The sequence below is a fragment of the Asparagus officinalis genome, chromosome 7 (assembly GCF_001876935.1).
Source record: "Asparagus officinalis chromosome 7, Aspof.V1, whole genome shotgun sequence".
Lineage (NCBI taxonomy): Eukaryota > Viridiplantae > Streptophyta > Magnoliopsida > Asparagales > Asparagaceae > Asparagus > Asparagus officinalis.
In genome coordinates, this window is record NC_033800.1 from 76,454,809 (window position 1) to 76,470,842 (window position 16,034).

General features: G+C 38.5%; 2 protein-coding genes across 2 annotated transcripts; both read right to left on the reverse strand.

Annotated features, from left to right (window-relative positions):
- LOC109847390 (protein FAR1-RELATED SEQUENCE 5-like) lies at positions 4,490 to 7,166 on the reverse strand. Its single transcript, XM_020416623.1, has 5 exons — positions 6,937 to 7,166; positions 5,667 to 6,840; positions 5,154 to 5,579; positions 4,603 to 4,901; positions 4,490 to 4,525 (listed from the first exon to the last, which is right to left on the reverse strand). The coding sequence occupies exons 1-5, from the start codon at positions 6,994 to 6,996 to the stop codon at positions 4,490 to 4,492; spliced, it is 1,995 nt and encodes a 664-aa protein (XP_020272212.1). The 5' UTR covers positions 6,997 to 7,166.
- LOC109848054 (FT-interacting protein 1-like) lies at positions 9,248 to 14,914 on the reverse strand. The gene is given in 3 exon segments (XM_020417336.1): positions 9,248 to 11,009; positions 11,012 to 12,531; positions 14,646 to 14,914. Coding segments are annotated over 2 exon segments (2,985 nt in total). The 5' UTR covers positions 12,462 to 12,531; positions 14,646 to 14,914; the 3' UTR covers positions 9,248 to 9,474.

Below are 16,034 nucleotides of genomic sequence, written 5' to 3' on the forward strand. Positions count from 1 at the left end.
TCAAGTTTTGTACCCATTTATACACGTTCTAGTTGTCCTACTGTTAGTTCTGGAACATCTCGAGTTAGTTCTACTTCAAGTTGGCGTTATTTCTAGCACAAGTGTTTGTTCTGTGGCCCATGTTAGGCCTATCTCAGTCATTGTTAGTTCTATATGTCTTCCTGTTAGTTCAAGCACATCTCGAGTTAGTTCTACTTCGTGCCACGTTATTTTTAGCACAAGTGTTTGTACTCGAGATGGCCATGTTATCCCTAGCTCACTCCTAGTTAGTTCTAGATGCCCTCCTGTTAGTTCAAGCCCATCTCCTGTTAGTTCTACTTCGTGCTGGCGTTATTTCTAGCCCAAGTGTTTGTTCTGTTATGTCATGATATCCCTAGCTCACTCCTTGTTAGTTCTAGCTGTCCTCTTGTTAGTTCTAGAACATACAGAGTTAGTTCTATTACGTTGCTTAAATATTGTACCCACTTAATCAAGCCTTGTACCTACTTGTAAAAACTTTTATACCCACTTAATCAAGTTTGGTACCCACTTAATCAAGTTTGGTACCCATTTATTCAAGTTTTGTACCCACTTAACCATGTTTTGTACCTCATTATACTGGAATCAAAATTTTGTACACACTTTTTCAAGTTTTGTACCCATTTATACACGTTTTGTACCCAATTAATCAAGCCTTGTACCTACTTGTAAAAACTTTTGTACACACTTAATCAAGTTTTGTACCCACTTAATCAAGTTTGGTGCCCATTTATTCAAGTTTTGTACCCACTTAACCATGTTTTGTACCTCATTATTCTGGAATCAAAATTTTGTACACACTTATTCAAGTTTTGTACCCATTTTTACACGTTTTGTACCTACTTAAGTACCGTTTTGTACCCATTTATACACGTTTTGTACCTACTTAGGTACCGTTTTGTACCCATTTATACACGTTTTGTACCCAATTAATCAAGCCTTGTACCTACTTGTAAAAACTTTTGTACACACTTAATCTAGTTTTGTACCCATTTATTCAAGTTTTGTACCCACTTAACCATGTTTTGTACCTCATTATTCTGGAATCAAAATTTTGTACACATTTATTCAAGTTTTGTACCCATTTATACACGTTCTAGTTGTCCTACTGTTAGTTCTGGAACATCTCGAGTTAGTTCTACTTCAAGTTGGCGTTATTTCTAGCACAAGTGTTTGTTCTGTGGCCCATGTTAGGCCTATCTCAGTCATTGTTAGTTCTATACGTCTTCCTGTTAGTTCAAGGCCATCTCGAGTTATTTCTACTTCGTGCCCACGTTATTTTTAGCACAAGTGTTTGTACTCGAGATGGCCATGTTATCCCTAGCTCACTCCTAGTTAGTTCTAGATGCCCTCCTGTTAGTTCTACTTTGTGCTGGCGTTATTTCTAGCCCAAGTGTTTGTTCTGTTATGTCATGATATCCCTAGCTCACTCCTTGTTAGTTCTAGCTGTCCTCTTATTAGTTCTAGCACATATAGAGTTAGTTCTATTACGTTCCTTAAGTTTTGTACCAACTTAATCAAGTTTGGTACCCATTTATTCAAGTTTTGTACCCACTTAACCATGTTTTGTACCTCATTATTCTGGAATCAAAATTTTGTACTCAAGTTTTGTACCCGATGCCCTCCTGTTAGTTCAAACCCATCTCCTGTTAGTTCTACTTCGTGCTGGCGTTATTTCTAGCCCAAGTGTTTGTTCTTTTATGTCATGATATCCCTAGCTCACTCCTTGTTAGTTCTAGCTGTCCTCTTGTTAGTTCTAGCACATATTGAGTTAGTTCTATTACGTTGCTTAAATATTGTACCCACTTAATCAAGCCTTGTTGTACCTACTTGTAAAAACTTTTATACCCACTTAATCAAGTTTGGTACCCATTTATTCAAGTTTTGTACCCACTTAACCATGTTTTGTACCTCATTATTCTGGAATCAAAATTTTGTACACACTTATTCAAGTTTTGTACTCATTTATACACGTTTTGTACCTACTTAGGCACCGTTTTGTACCCATTTATACACGTTTTGTACAAGATTTTGCCAACGGAAACAATTTACCCCACCCCTGCACTTATATAGTTGGGATCAACTCCATCCTCCTCAACATATTCTCTCATAAAATTGCAAGAAAGCTGGGCAAAAATACTTGAGCATAGAGGCAATTAAAGCTGCGACATGGAAACAAGCCAAGACTCTCATGAATTAGCTGCAGAGGTAATTCATGTTTGGTACCCACTTAATCAAGTTTGGTACCCATTTATTCAAGTTTTGTACCCACTTAACCATGTTTTGTACCTCATTATTCTGGAATCAAAATTTTGTACACACTTATTCAAGTTTTGTACCCATTTATACACGTTTTGTACCTACTTAGGCACCGTTTTATACCCATTGATACACGTTTTGTACCCAATTAATCAAGCCTTGTACCTACTTGTAAAAACTTTTGTACCCACTTAATCAAGTTTTGTACCTTCTTAATCAAGTTTGGTACCCATTTATTCAAGTTTTGTACCCACTTATACATGTTTTGTACCCAATTAATCAAGCCTTGTACCTACTTGTAAAAACTTTTATACCCACTTAATCAAGTTTGGTACCCACTTAATCAAGTTTGGTACCCATTTATTCAAGTTTTGTACCCACTTAACCATGTTTTGTACCTCATTATTCTGGAATCAAAATTTTGTACACACTTATTCAAGTTTTGTACCCATTTATACACGTTTTGTACCTACTTAGGCACCGTTTTGTACCCATTTATACACGTTTGTACCCAATTAATCAAGCCTTGTACCTTCTTGTTAAAACTTTTGTACCCACTTAATCAAGTTTTGTACCCATTTATTCAAGTTTTGTATCCACTTAACCATGTTTTGTACCTCATTATTCTGGAATCAAAATTTTGTACACACTTATTCAAGTTTTGTACCCATTTATACACGTTTTGTACCTACTTAGGTACCGTTTTGTACCCATTTATACACGTTTTGTACCCAATTAATCAAGCCTTGTACCTACTTGTAAAAACTTTTGTACACACTTAATCTAGTTTTGTACCCATTTATTCAAGTTTTGTACCCACTTAACCATGTTTTGTACCTCATTATTCTGGAATCAAAATTTTGTACACATTTATTCAAGTTTTGTACCCATTTATACACGTTCTAGTTGTCCTACTGTTAGTTCTGGAACATCTCGAGTTAGTTCTACTTCAAGTTGGCGTTATTTCTAGCACAAGTGTTTGTTCTGTGGCCCATGTTAGGCCTATCTCAGTCATTGTTAGTTCTATATGTCTTCCTGTTAGTTCAAGCACATCTCGAGTTAGTTCTACTTCGTGCCACGTTATTTTTAGCACAAGTGTTTGTACTCGAGATGGCCATGTTATCCCTAGCTCACTCCTAGTTAGTTCTAGATGCCCTCCTGTTAGTTCAAGCCCATCTCCTGTTAGTTCTACTTCGTGCTGGCGTTATTTCTAGCCCAAGTGTTTGTTCTGTTATGTCATGATATCCCTAGCTCACTCCTTGTTATATCTAGCTGTCCTCTTGTTAGTTCTATCACATACAGAGTTAGTTCTATTACGTTGCTTAAATATTGTACCCACTTAATCAAGCCTTGTACCTACTTGTAAAAACTTTTATACCCACTTAATCAAGTTTGGTACCCACTTAATCAAGTTTGGTACCCATTTATTCAAGTTTTGTACCCACTTTACCCACTTAATCAAGTTTGGTACCTACTTAACCATGTTTTGTACCTCATTATACCTGGAATCAAATTTTGTACACACTTATTCAAGTTTTGTACTCATTTATACACGTTTTGTACCTATTTAGGCACCGTTTTGTACCCATTTATACATGTTTTGTACCCAATTAATCAAGTCTTGTACCTACTTGTAAAAACTTTTGTACACACTTAATCAAGTTTGGTACCCACTTAATCAAGTTTGGTACTCATTTATTCAAGTTTTGTACCCACTTAACCATGTTTTGTACCTCATTATTCTGCTGCAAATTTTGTACACACTTATTCAAGTTTTGTACCCATTTATACACGTTTTGTACCTACTTAGGCACCCTTTTGTACCTCTTTGCTCTGGATTCAAATATTGTACCCACTTAATCAAGCTTTGTACCCACTTAAGAAAGTTTTGTACCCACTTAATCAAGCTTTGTACCTAATTAAGAAAGTTTTGTACCTAATAATGCCATGATTTTATTTTTGTACCCACTTATTCAAGTTTAGTACCCACTAATTGCTCGTTTTGTACCCACTTAATACTGTTTTGTTCCTCATTGTTCTGGGGGAAAAAATTAATTCAAATTATCATCCATACATGATTAATCCATACAACCACATTATCATCCATACATACATAAATCTTAAGGGAAAAGTGAATAAATCAAATTGTGAACATTCAACCGAAACACATGCTTTGTTTTGGCCCTCCGTAAACTTTGTTTTGGCGATGCCGTTAACTTTTTCGACCTCCACCAGCAACATTTTTGTTCTACAAAAATAATTGCAACTTTATCATGACAAATGCAAAGACATTGAAAAATATTAAATCAAGATTAAGTATAATACCTTAGCTAAAGGACAACTCGTTATATAATGTCCTTTTCCCTTACAAAACCCACAAAATCTTTGTTTTTTTATACTCTTTTCTTGTGCTATCTCCACTCCCGACTTAATTCTTGTAGCCTGTGCTGGTCGTCCCTTCGTGGCAACAGGCTTATCTGGATCACGAATAGTGATTTGAGTTGCTTCCTCTATAGAGATGGGTATGGATGAAGTAGGCATCTTATTGCTGGCATTGCTCTCATTTCCATTGTCGTTATGTTCCTTCTCAATCTTGGAATTCTCAACTTCTTCAAAAAATGAGTCTAAAAAAGCACTAAACTTATCATGAAGTGTACTTGAAGTCAATGTATCTTCTAGTACCTTGTTACATCTACTCCTAAGGGCCCAATGTTTAATGATAGATATTTGGTCTTCACTATTTGTAATACAATTTCTAACAACTCCGCAACCAACATGTCTTGCTTTAATTGTCCATCGTTGCATGATATATCTTGATGGAATTTCTAATACTTGCTTCTTTACTAAAATGTGCAAGCTATGTTTGCATAATATACCTTCCATCTCAAATCTCGCACAAGAGCACTTAATTCTTTTTTCTTTGGATGTATCAAAAACAACATGATGCTTTACTATCTTCTTGCTTTCAGCCTCGCTATCTATATTCCAAACGACATAAGTAGCACTTGCGCCGTCCTTCGACAACTTTTCATGAAACATGGAGTAACTATCCTTGAGTTCTTTCTGAAAGATAGTAAACAGATTCTTCATATAATTCTCCCGAGCTTGTTTTTCAATGGGATGTTCAATTATCAATGTAGGAACTGAGTTTGTGGACTTAAAATCTTGCTCAAGTTCAGTGGCTCGGCGAGCTCTGACAGCATTATCATACTGCTTAACAAAATCATGTAACTCGGTATTTACATTCACAAAATGATCAAAAAAAGCATTAATTCCCTCACTCCGCTGAGTAGATGTCATTCCTGAAGTAAAAGTGTCTTTAAGATACACTGGAGCCTAATGATCTTGATGATTGTATAAATTTACTAACCAACTCCTTTTATCTGCACCATATTTGTCCCTCATTTCTTCCCAACGCTTTTCAAATTTTTCTTCTGATTTACTCCAATACCATTTGTTATACTTTATAGAAACATCCTCACCATAATCATTATGCATTGATTGAAGATTTTGTAAGGCATTCCTACGAAGGTGCCAAGAACAAAAGCGATGGCGAGTTTTAGGAAAAACTTTGTGAATAGCACCACACATAGCTTTATCTTGATCAGTGATGATTGTTACTGGTGCTATACCCGACATACATTTTAACCATTGGCTAAATAACCATATAAACGTCTCCTCCGTTTCATCGGCCAGTAACGCACACCCAAATAGAGTAGACTGTCGATGATGGTTAACACCCGTAAATGGTGCAAACGGCAATTTTAAATTATTCGTTCTATATGTAACATCAAAGCAAACAACATCTCCAAATTGCAAGTAAGAAGTCCTCGACCTACCATCCATCCAAAAAACACTTCTCATCGTCCCATCATTTTCTAAATCAAGTGCAAAGTAAAATTGAGGATCAGATACCTTTTTCTCTTGAAATTGACGAACTATGTTCACGCACTCATGGCCGACGTTGTTTCTTCGTTTAAGTCTAAGTTGTGCTTGGCATTCTTGTTGAGTGAGAGAGCCTTGTTCATTGCCATGAGCAACGTCTACAACCTTACAAATGGCAGAAGGCCGTAAACCTTGATTGTCAAGAGTATCTATCAACCTTTTTGTCGATTGAGCTCGATGAAGTGTCCGATGTGAGTAGTGCTTCTTTACCCGAGTTGGGGTGGTTAATGGATGACCATTATGCTTACTGTTTAACTTTCGGACCACCCATTTTTCAGTGCTTCTATCAAGTCCAATAACCATCCTTGCGTTGCATCCACATCTTGTATCGAACTTTCGAATTACATTCCGACCATCTTCTCTTTTATCTTTTAAAGATTTAAAGCCTTCTTTGTCACATACAAATATTCTAGATAGGATTGCATCTTTCTTTCTCGACCAAGCTGTGTGACCCTTGCGAACACCAAATCCCTTAAGTCTGGCGTATGCATTGTAGAAATTATAAGCTTCCTCATGAGTAGAGAACTCCATTCCGATATATGGATCAACGCTGTTTAAATTATCTTCACCATTTTCAACGCCCATAAGCTCATCACCATTCTCCTCATGCTCGGATGCCTATAAAAATAGAGAAACAAAACTCATGCTAAAAGACAACTATTTTGGTATATGTCATTAGTTAGTAGTACACTATAAACAATAAGATATTATCACCTGAGGGGGAAGCCATGTTGTAGATAGTAGATCATGGTCCTGGCTTTTATCTTCTTCCATTGTTGCCTCACGTGAGAGAATTGGTGGAGTGTCTATACAAGCTATCAAATTATCACATATAAGAAGTTCAAAATCGCTCAAAAAACGTCATCAAGTTGATCTTTCAATTTCACTAAACAATTTCATTACGATAGTTTAAACCAAATTTAAAGTTTATATCCAATTTAACAATACATGGCAAAAATAGCTCTAAATTATCCGGCTCGTAGCCATAGAGTGAGTGCTGCAAACCAAGTAATGTATGAGCTGAAATTAAAAGGAAGAAGATAGATCCAAGGAATATGCATGAGGGAAGATAGAACCATCATGAAATAGACTAGATCTAACAGGAACGCCAACTAGAACTAACATGCCTTGTAATAGAACTAACATCATCTTCATTGGAGCTAACATGCATCCCGGTAGCATTAACATGCATTTCAGTTAAAACTAACACGTTAATTTAGAGCTAGCTGACATGCATTTCAGTTAGAAATAACACGTTAATTTAGACCTGATGCCTTACCTCGGTGAAGGCGAGCTCGACAGCGGCGAAGTGTGATGAGCCGGCGGCAACACTGAGCTGGGACGGCAAGCGCAGGCTGCGGCGATTTCGGGAGGTGGAGAGGAGGGGGGAGGTGATGGTGAGGCAGACGTCGAGGGCTTGGTCGAGCTCCGGAGGCGGCGATGAACCTGAGGGCTGAGCTCGAATGCCGTCGGAGGCGTGGCTGATGACGAGGGCTGAGCTCGATGGCGAGGAGGAGTAGACGGCGATGACCCGGCGGCGACGCTCAGCTGCGGTGATCTCGGGCGCTGGAGAGGAGGAGGGGAGGTGATGGCGAGGGCAAGGGGACGGCGGCGACGCTGATCGCGGGAGAGATGAGAGAAGGGTAGGGATTTTGGGGGGATGAGATTTTCAACGAAGGGCTCAGATCTCTCTGAGGGGTTTTGAATAAACGGCCCAGATCGCGCATCCTCAGAGCCAGCCTACGGAGTCACCGCAGATTCACTTGACCATATATATATATATATATTGATATATAGTAATGCATGAAGAAAAAGGAAGAGTGAAACGAAAAGTTCGCTAACTCTCTAAATTCTCTGATCTCAATGAATAGTTCGTTAGTTCTATAAGGTATTTCACAACAAACAAGGATTTGTAGTAATACATCAAGACAGCTAGAAAGAAGCCCTAGATGTTAAGTGCCAATATGCTACCATTTAGATGCAACATGTACAGTAATCAGGACTTTCCCTTCGTAAATGCTGAGGTCCACATCTACTCCTAGAATTTTGCAAGCAAAAGAACATGAGAAGTTTTAGTTTTCCAAATCTCTTAATCTCAGCTTGACTATTCACCTTATAAAATCTGAAAAATTGAGACCGAATGATTGGGTCTAAATTTTGACTTAGAAGACATTCAAAAAAGTAGAAAAATCCAACTAATAACATAAACGTACAGTATATCTAACCAACTCAAAGATCGGCCTAACTAACACAAAGAAGCCCCAAAAATACTCACAAATATTCATAACCTAAATTCAATAAAAGAGGGACAAACAGGATTCAAAAGCAAAAAAGGCAGTCAACAATCCATCTAAATCTACATCCGTTAAAAATTTTCAACATTTACATTGTTCCTCATTTGACCAACTTCTGTGGAGCCCCTGGATACTGAAACAGTATATAATCAGTCTGATCATGACCTGCAACTTTCTTGGATTAATCAGGAGATATTTACAGCATATACATGAAACCATCTAAAATGCAATATGACATCAAGTGATTTGTCCTCAAGGGGATAACAGCGACTAAAATAGTGCAACTACTCTTAGCTCGTGTGCAAACTAAGAAGAATTTAAGTCAATTGGAAGTGGTAAAAATCCTTAGATATGCAAACAAGATGTAATAATTTTGCCATTTTACAGAAGCGGTAAATGGAAGAAAACATATAGTTCACTGTAGCAAACGCATAAAACTTAACGACGCCACGTAAGACAAGGTAACACCCTGAAGACTGAGTAGATAATTGCTGAAGAATAATACGTAACTATGAAGTCATATAACACTCCAATTAGTAACAAGTCGGACTGAAAATACTCTGATCAGACATGAATATGCAAAACTGCACTGATCAGATACGAAAGTATTGTGTACTCGCCTTGTGCATATGTGCAAAATGCCAGAGACATTCTTTTAACGTCACTTCTTCAGGATGTAACATATAATTATAATTCAATATCGAATCAGTTTTCCTCGGCTACCCAAACTATTTCATAAGCAGAATAAAAGACATGCACCCAATTCGAAATGCAACCAGCTTATAGCCGGAAAGATTCTAACTAAGCTGGATCATTTAGGCTATTTCACAGCGCATAAGTTACAGACTTGCACATAATTATTCATAGTCCTCACCTGACGTCTAGACAGCTACAACAATTAAAAGCACAACTGAAACTAAAGTTGACAGGGTACCGTCCATCAGATGACCTGTCCTATTTACAGCATACTGTCGGTCCTTGCTGGCAAGCGACGGAAGAAATTTATAGGTACTGAAGGCAACCGATGCCGGAACCTTGGATGCCTCATTGTGTAGAAACCTGCCAAGACGGCAAGCACCTGGAATGGAGTCACATAAAGCACCAGTGCTGCCAAGAGACAGAACAGGATAAAGATTGCAGTAGCCCTAGGATCCCTCCAGCTAAGTAGAGCCTGTATCCTCTCCCCTTGAGTTGCAACATCACCCACGACCGTCTGAATCCTACCAGCTACACTCCTCAGCCTATCATACCTCATCCTCACAAGTTCAGGACTTCTGGTAGTTGGAAAAGTATCGAACTCCTCATCCAGTTCATCTGGGTGCACAGCCTCGGCGTGAGAAATTTTGGTGTTCATGTGTGGAGGATAACGAGGCCGATAACGATAGTTCCAGATCCCAATCAAGAACATATATAGGAATATTGTTGGAAGTATCAGTTCAGGGAAGCAAATGAGCATCACAAAAAGAACATGCACCAGTGCTGTGGTTATCGGGTTTTTCCAAGAACAGACATCTCCGAACCATTTGCCAACTGCAAAGGCTCCAGAGAACACTGACATGAGACGGAAGAAGTTTGCTTTGCTTCTCCGCATGCTCCATAAGTGAGAGTCAACATCAGACATATATTCCACTACTTCTTTTCGAAGTGGTGGCTCCATTCTGCTCATCCTTGCTGCTACAATCTGTACTGCTTGATGACGGAGCATGTCAAGCTGCATTACAGTTAAAGGCCGGACATAATGCATCTTAGGAAGCAGCGGCCGAGAGTAAAGGTACATCATGTTCACCAAAGATGTTGATGAAAAGCGGATTGCTAAATGTATCTCGCCCATCTTCTTGAGGCCTGAAGGGTGTAAAACTAGAAGTGGATATGAGTGAGTGTATACACGCCCAGTTTCCAAAGTGGAGAGCCGGATGCGTACTTTTCCGATTCTTGAATCTCTGTTTCCATTTCCACCCTCCTTTTCACCAAGCTGGCAGTTATCAAATACACCTACAGTGAGAACTGTTGATGGATCATACACCTCCCATGTGTACTGCTCATTGAACCTTGGGGTCAGGCTGTTGATGATGGTGCGAGTGCGAACCCATTTCTGTCCATACTTGGCTACACAGTAGGTGTCTGATGTGCCCTTACCCTCTCGGGTTTTCATAGGATGGAGCCCCGAAGCATTGAGAATACCGAGCTCAAGCAACCCAATTGAGGGCTTCCATAGCTGTTTTGCAGTAGGTCGGAGATCACTGCTATAGTGGGTGGATTCATCTAGCACATGATACCCTCCATCAAGACAGACTCGGAGATGAAGTCGACTCGAAAACTTCTCCTTCTTCAACTGGTCGACATCAATCACAACCGGTTTTTCAAGGTTATACCAACGAGTGTGCACTATTTTGTCATCAGCTCGCTTTTCTACAGATTGAAGTGGTATGATAACTCTCCCAATGATCTCATCTTTGTTTGGTCCTACACGGTCTTCTACAGAGATGATTAAAACATGAAGTCTTCATTCCAAAATGGGTTCATCGTACGAGCCTGAACAACCTTTGTCTTCATGAATTGATTCCCTATCTGCACCTTAACATAAACATCAGGAAACCGAGTCTTGTCATGTACGACGACATCTTGTGCTTCAATGATGTTTACCCGAACATACCACAGCCTTGGTGCATGGTAGACCTTCGACCGGATGTGAGAGCGCAGAGCAGAGGAATCAAGAGTTGCCACAGCATCTGAGTGCCACGCATCTGGGAATGCTTCATCAGCTTGAGTACCAATCCACACCGCAAGCATCAACTCCCCCTTCGTCTTTTCGCCCTTCTTGTCTTCTAGCCGATACCACTCGGGAGCCAAAGGACTATCTGGCGGAACACGTGTTGGTACATCATTCATATCAAAGCGTACAAAGCCAATGTAATCATCCTTGACAAGATCTTTGTCTTTGACTACAACTTCAAGAACTGAGGTTTGCACCCGTTCTCTAGCAAATGCAAATACCTCATTCCATTCAGGGCTCTGGTTCTTCTCGAAGTGCCTTGTGATTCCCTTGTAGTTTCCAACCCGTACCTCAACAAAAGGATCTAGGCTCCCAGTAACATCCTTGGACGGTAGATGTCGTGCCTTCACCACACGCACAAAGAGATAATGCATCTGCTCTACAAGGTCATAAGTACTAGAAGGCCTGTCGGAACGAATGACTCGGCCACCAACAATCTGTCCCCCACCAAGAAAAGGGCTTGTTTCTTTGATTGCATAGTCCGCTGGTTGGGATGAAGATGCAGAGTACATCCTTACAATTTGAGGTGGCGGTGGTGCAGGCTTCATCTCATTAGCCATATACGTTGTAGGTTCACCCATTGATGCAGCGGAATCATGGTGGTGTTTCTCTCTAGGGATGCTACGAAAGTTGTGTCTAGACTCCAATCTGTCTTGAGAAAGGTTTGGATTTTGGTTGAAGATTTGAGCTTGTGCTTGATGAAGTTGGTCTTGAGAAGCATTATTCAGAAAAGCATCTGTTGCTGGAAGTGGATTTGAAGCTTTTATGGAGGGGTCATCAGTGAGGAAAACTTTAAGCCCAAGTTCTCCTCTAACACGTGAGAAAATCCCACGTTTTTCCAAGGGATAATGCATGACCACAGCATCAGCAAAGGGAACAAATGATGTTCCAGCAATTCGAGCTTTCCCGAGGAAGGACTTGGAATGTGTGGCTTTGCTTATGTTGTATACATAGGCTTCAAGGACAAGTTCAGGGAGAATTACAGGATCGGTGATGTTAAAGTAAAACTGTTCGTTCCAGACTGGATTGAGGTCCTTCTCCTTCACAGTAGTACGGAATTTCTGGCCATCAAAATGAAGCTCAACGCAGGCACTGGCTGAACCCTGCCCATCCTTAGGCATGAGATCATGAGCACCTACAACTTCCACACCCAACTTATAGTTGTTCATCATTGTTCAGAGCAGGTTATCTAAAGGAACGTATCTTCCTATGAGGTCTTCAAGATGAAGCAAGAAGTTTAACCTGATTACAAAGGCAAAGAAGTGTAAAAGAGTTACTTTTGCAAGTAGATGAAAGAATAGAAAAGATAATATCTAGCCATCCTCCTAAAACTGCAGTCCTTAACTAAATATTCTGGATTTATTTGGTTCAAAGTTACTTGTGGTCTAGGGTAAGAACTGAGAACATAAAGAACAGTTCAAGTAAAATCTCATATGTGGACACAATCACAGCAAAGAGGTGTGTTGCGTAGAAATCTCAGTAAAGTCGATGATTAGCTGCCCTTAAGGGTTTGTTCATCATTGTTCAGAGCAGGTTATCTAAAGGAACGTATCTTCCTATGAGGTTTTCAAGATGAAGCAAGAAGTTTAACCTGATTACAAAGGCAAAGAAGTGTAAAAGAGTTACTTTTGCAAGTAGATGAAAGAATAGAAAAGATAATATCTAGCCATCCTCCTAAAACTGCAGTCCTTAACTAAATATTCTGGATTTATTTGGTTCAAAGTTACTTGTGGTCTAGGGTAAGAACTGAGAACATAAAGAACAGTTCAAGTAAAATCTCATATGTGGACACAATCACAGCAAAGAGGTGTGTTGCGTAGAAATCTCAGTAAAGTCGATGATTAGCTGCCCTTAAGGGTTTGTTCATCATTGTTCAGAGCAGGTTATCTAAAGGAACGTATCTTCCTATGAGGTCTTCAAGATGAAGCAAGAAGTTTAACCTGATTACAAAGGCAAAGAAGTGTAAAAGAGTTACTTTTGCAAGTAGATGAAAGAATAGAAAAGATAATATCTAGCCATCCTCCTAAAACTGCAGTCCTTAACTAAATATTCTGGATTTATTTGGTTCAAAGTTACTTGTGGTCTAGGGTAAGAACTGAGAACATAAAGAACAGTTCAAGTAAAATCTCATATGTGGACACAATCACAGCAAAGAGGTGTGTTGCGTAGAAATCTCAGTAAAGTCGATGATTAGCTGCCCTTAAGGGTGACATGCATGCGCACGCCTGCATACGCTCTTTTATATTTTAACTCAAACAAACCTCCAGAGCAGAACGCATATATCAAGGTATATAATTTTTCAAAGGGCTTAAATACCAAATCTTGGAATTTAAGCTATCAACTAAAGAACCTCCATGGAAAGAACTTAGAAGGCTCGGAAGAAGAGCACCAAATTCATACTAACATGATGTCAATAAATGTAAGAGCATACTAACTCTGAAAACTCATGTGCTGTCATAGTGATAAATATGCATCTGTAAGGTGCCACTAGATTCCAGTCTTCTGGGCTTCCTTCGTTTACTTTCAATATCGCATTGAGATAGCGGCCATTCTTATAACTTACTGAAATTTAGCGCTTATTCTCAAGGTATTCTTATAACTCAACATGTTTTTAGAACATTGTATACAACAAACACCAGAGTCTGAAATGAAATCTTGAGCTTGAAAACACAAGCAATTGTGATTATCCAATAGCGTCAGTCTTACAAACCGAACAATCGGAGCCTATCAACCTCATAGCAATATAGCATAAACTATAAGCTCAACTATTATAAGTACACGGATTCCATACACAATATATAACAAATCCAACAACAATATCATGCAGATATCTAAGGCAGCGAGTACCCAAAATTACTTGATTGGCAAATTTAGATCTTAGCTGAAGAAAGAGATTTCCTAAGCATGAATCTCACTGCTACTTTCAACCAAATTCGGCTGATACCAAGTTTTTTCCAGAGGGAAGCTTAACAGCTGAAATTAAGCTTAAATTTACATATGTTACCCTTTAATTCAGAGGCCGATGATTGAAGGAAACTAATTAACGTTACATCAATTCAGTAAAATTTAAACTTTGCTACTCTTCTATTAAACCTAACATATCACGAAACTAAATAATTAACTCGAAAAGGAACCAACTTGTCATTAAACAATACTAATAAAATAATATCAAGAGTCAAAAAGCAAGGCGTCATCTCAACTTCTCCAGCCCCAGAATATTCCCAATATCCAGAAAAAGTTATATTCAATTTAAAATTCCATTTCAAGCATCAAATCCCTAGTTCTTGTAATCAATCTATAATTCCTAAAAAAAGACCGACAAATATCACAGAGATCAAAAGATCAAAGCTCTGTACCTTCGACCACGAGCTCGTCCGCTTCGGATCCTCGACCTCGCTAGCTAAGCAGCTGAAAGCATCATCAAAGAGTTGTTAAGAGAGAGAAACAAGGAGGACGAGGAGAGGTTTCAGAGAGAGAAAGAGGAATCTTTGGAAGCGGAAGCAAGTGAAGAGCTAGTTTTTATCGCCATTCTCCTCCACTGGGGACTCCAACATATATTTCTCCTCTTTCGAGTCCTTTTTCTTAATTTTCCACCCCCTTGAAAATAATCTTGAAGGAAAAAAAAAAAGAAACGGTCGACGTAATAGATGGCATGCTCAGTCGTCAAAGAAAATGATTTATAGTCAGTCAATCTTTTTCGAAAATTAATTAGTTGAGTTAATCACGCGGAATTTTACCCTTTTTAATTAATAAAGGAGCGTGAATTTGCACGGAACCTTGAACGAATTATAGTTTTAACCCTGGAATTTTCGAAAATGACATTATGACCAAAGTTGTATTAAGACGAAAGTTGCATTGCAAAAAGACGAAGAAGAGTGATATTTTTGGCCTCAAACATTGGAAATCTCTTCTTTTCAAAAAAAAAAAAAATGGAAATCTCTTATGATAAGGATGTATTATCTTTCTATTTTCTGGGATTCAATTAATGTTCGCAGAAAAACCTTTTGCACCATTTGAAAATGATTTATGTCCAATTTTCTCAAATTTACAGAAAAATTTAAAGTAGGGTACCAACTAGTATATTCACATGATTAACTTTAAGACCAAAATTCTCAACCTACTAATTTCAGCATGGACCCCGGTATAAAGTGACAACTGACCAAACTTGAGCTCTGTTTTCTTTTTTTAGCTCCGTTAATAATAATAATAATAATAATAAAGTGGAGGGGTTTTTTGTTGAGTTTGGAGATATCAGTCTATCAGAGTTGTTTGGGTTTGTTTGGGTCCAAGAGCTAATGATTCGACTTCAATGACTCGAGTCCAAAAGCGTCGACGTTGGATTGAAAAAGGAGATGAAAGAAAGAGGCCCGAGTGTGATTTTGGTTGGATCAGTTGAAAATGACTGAAACATGCGAGGTGTCTTTTTATATTTTATTTTAAACATAAACGTTAGCTTCATACTTTGATAGTTTATAGTTGTTCGGATACTAATACATCAAATGACAAAAAAATTATGTGCTTGAACCTACAGGCATAGAGATTTAGAATATAGGTTTATACTTTGATGAGGCTTTTACGTAGCCCGTATTGATAATCTTTAATTTTATTTTACTTTAGGGCTTCGGCCCCCATTGATTTACCCAAAAAATTAAAAACTTTTCATTTCAATAGTTATGATTTTATAGATTATGTGCTAAGGAATAATTTATTTACGCCATTTAAATGATGGTCGGTAGTCACTTTCA

Coding starts and splice junctions, on each gene's coding strand:
- LOC109847390 (XM_020416623.1), bottom strand. CDS start 6,996: ATGGAAGAAGATAAAAGCCAGGACCATGATCTACTATCTACAACATGG. Junction 5,580..5,666: donor AGAAATGAGGGACAAATATG/GTGCAGATAAAA, acceptor CTTTTACTTCAG/GAATGACATCTACTCAGCGG. Junction 4,902..5,153: donor TGCGAGATTTGAGATGGAAG/GTATATTATGCA, acceptor GTGCTTTTTTAG/ACTCATTTTTTGAAGAAGTT.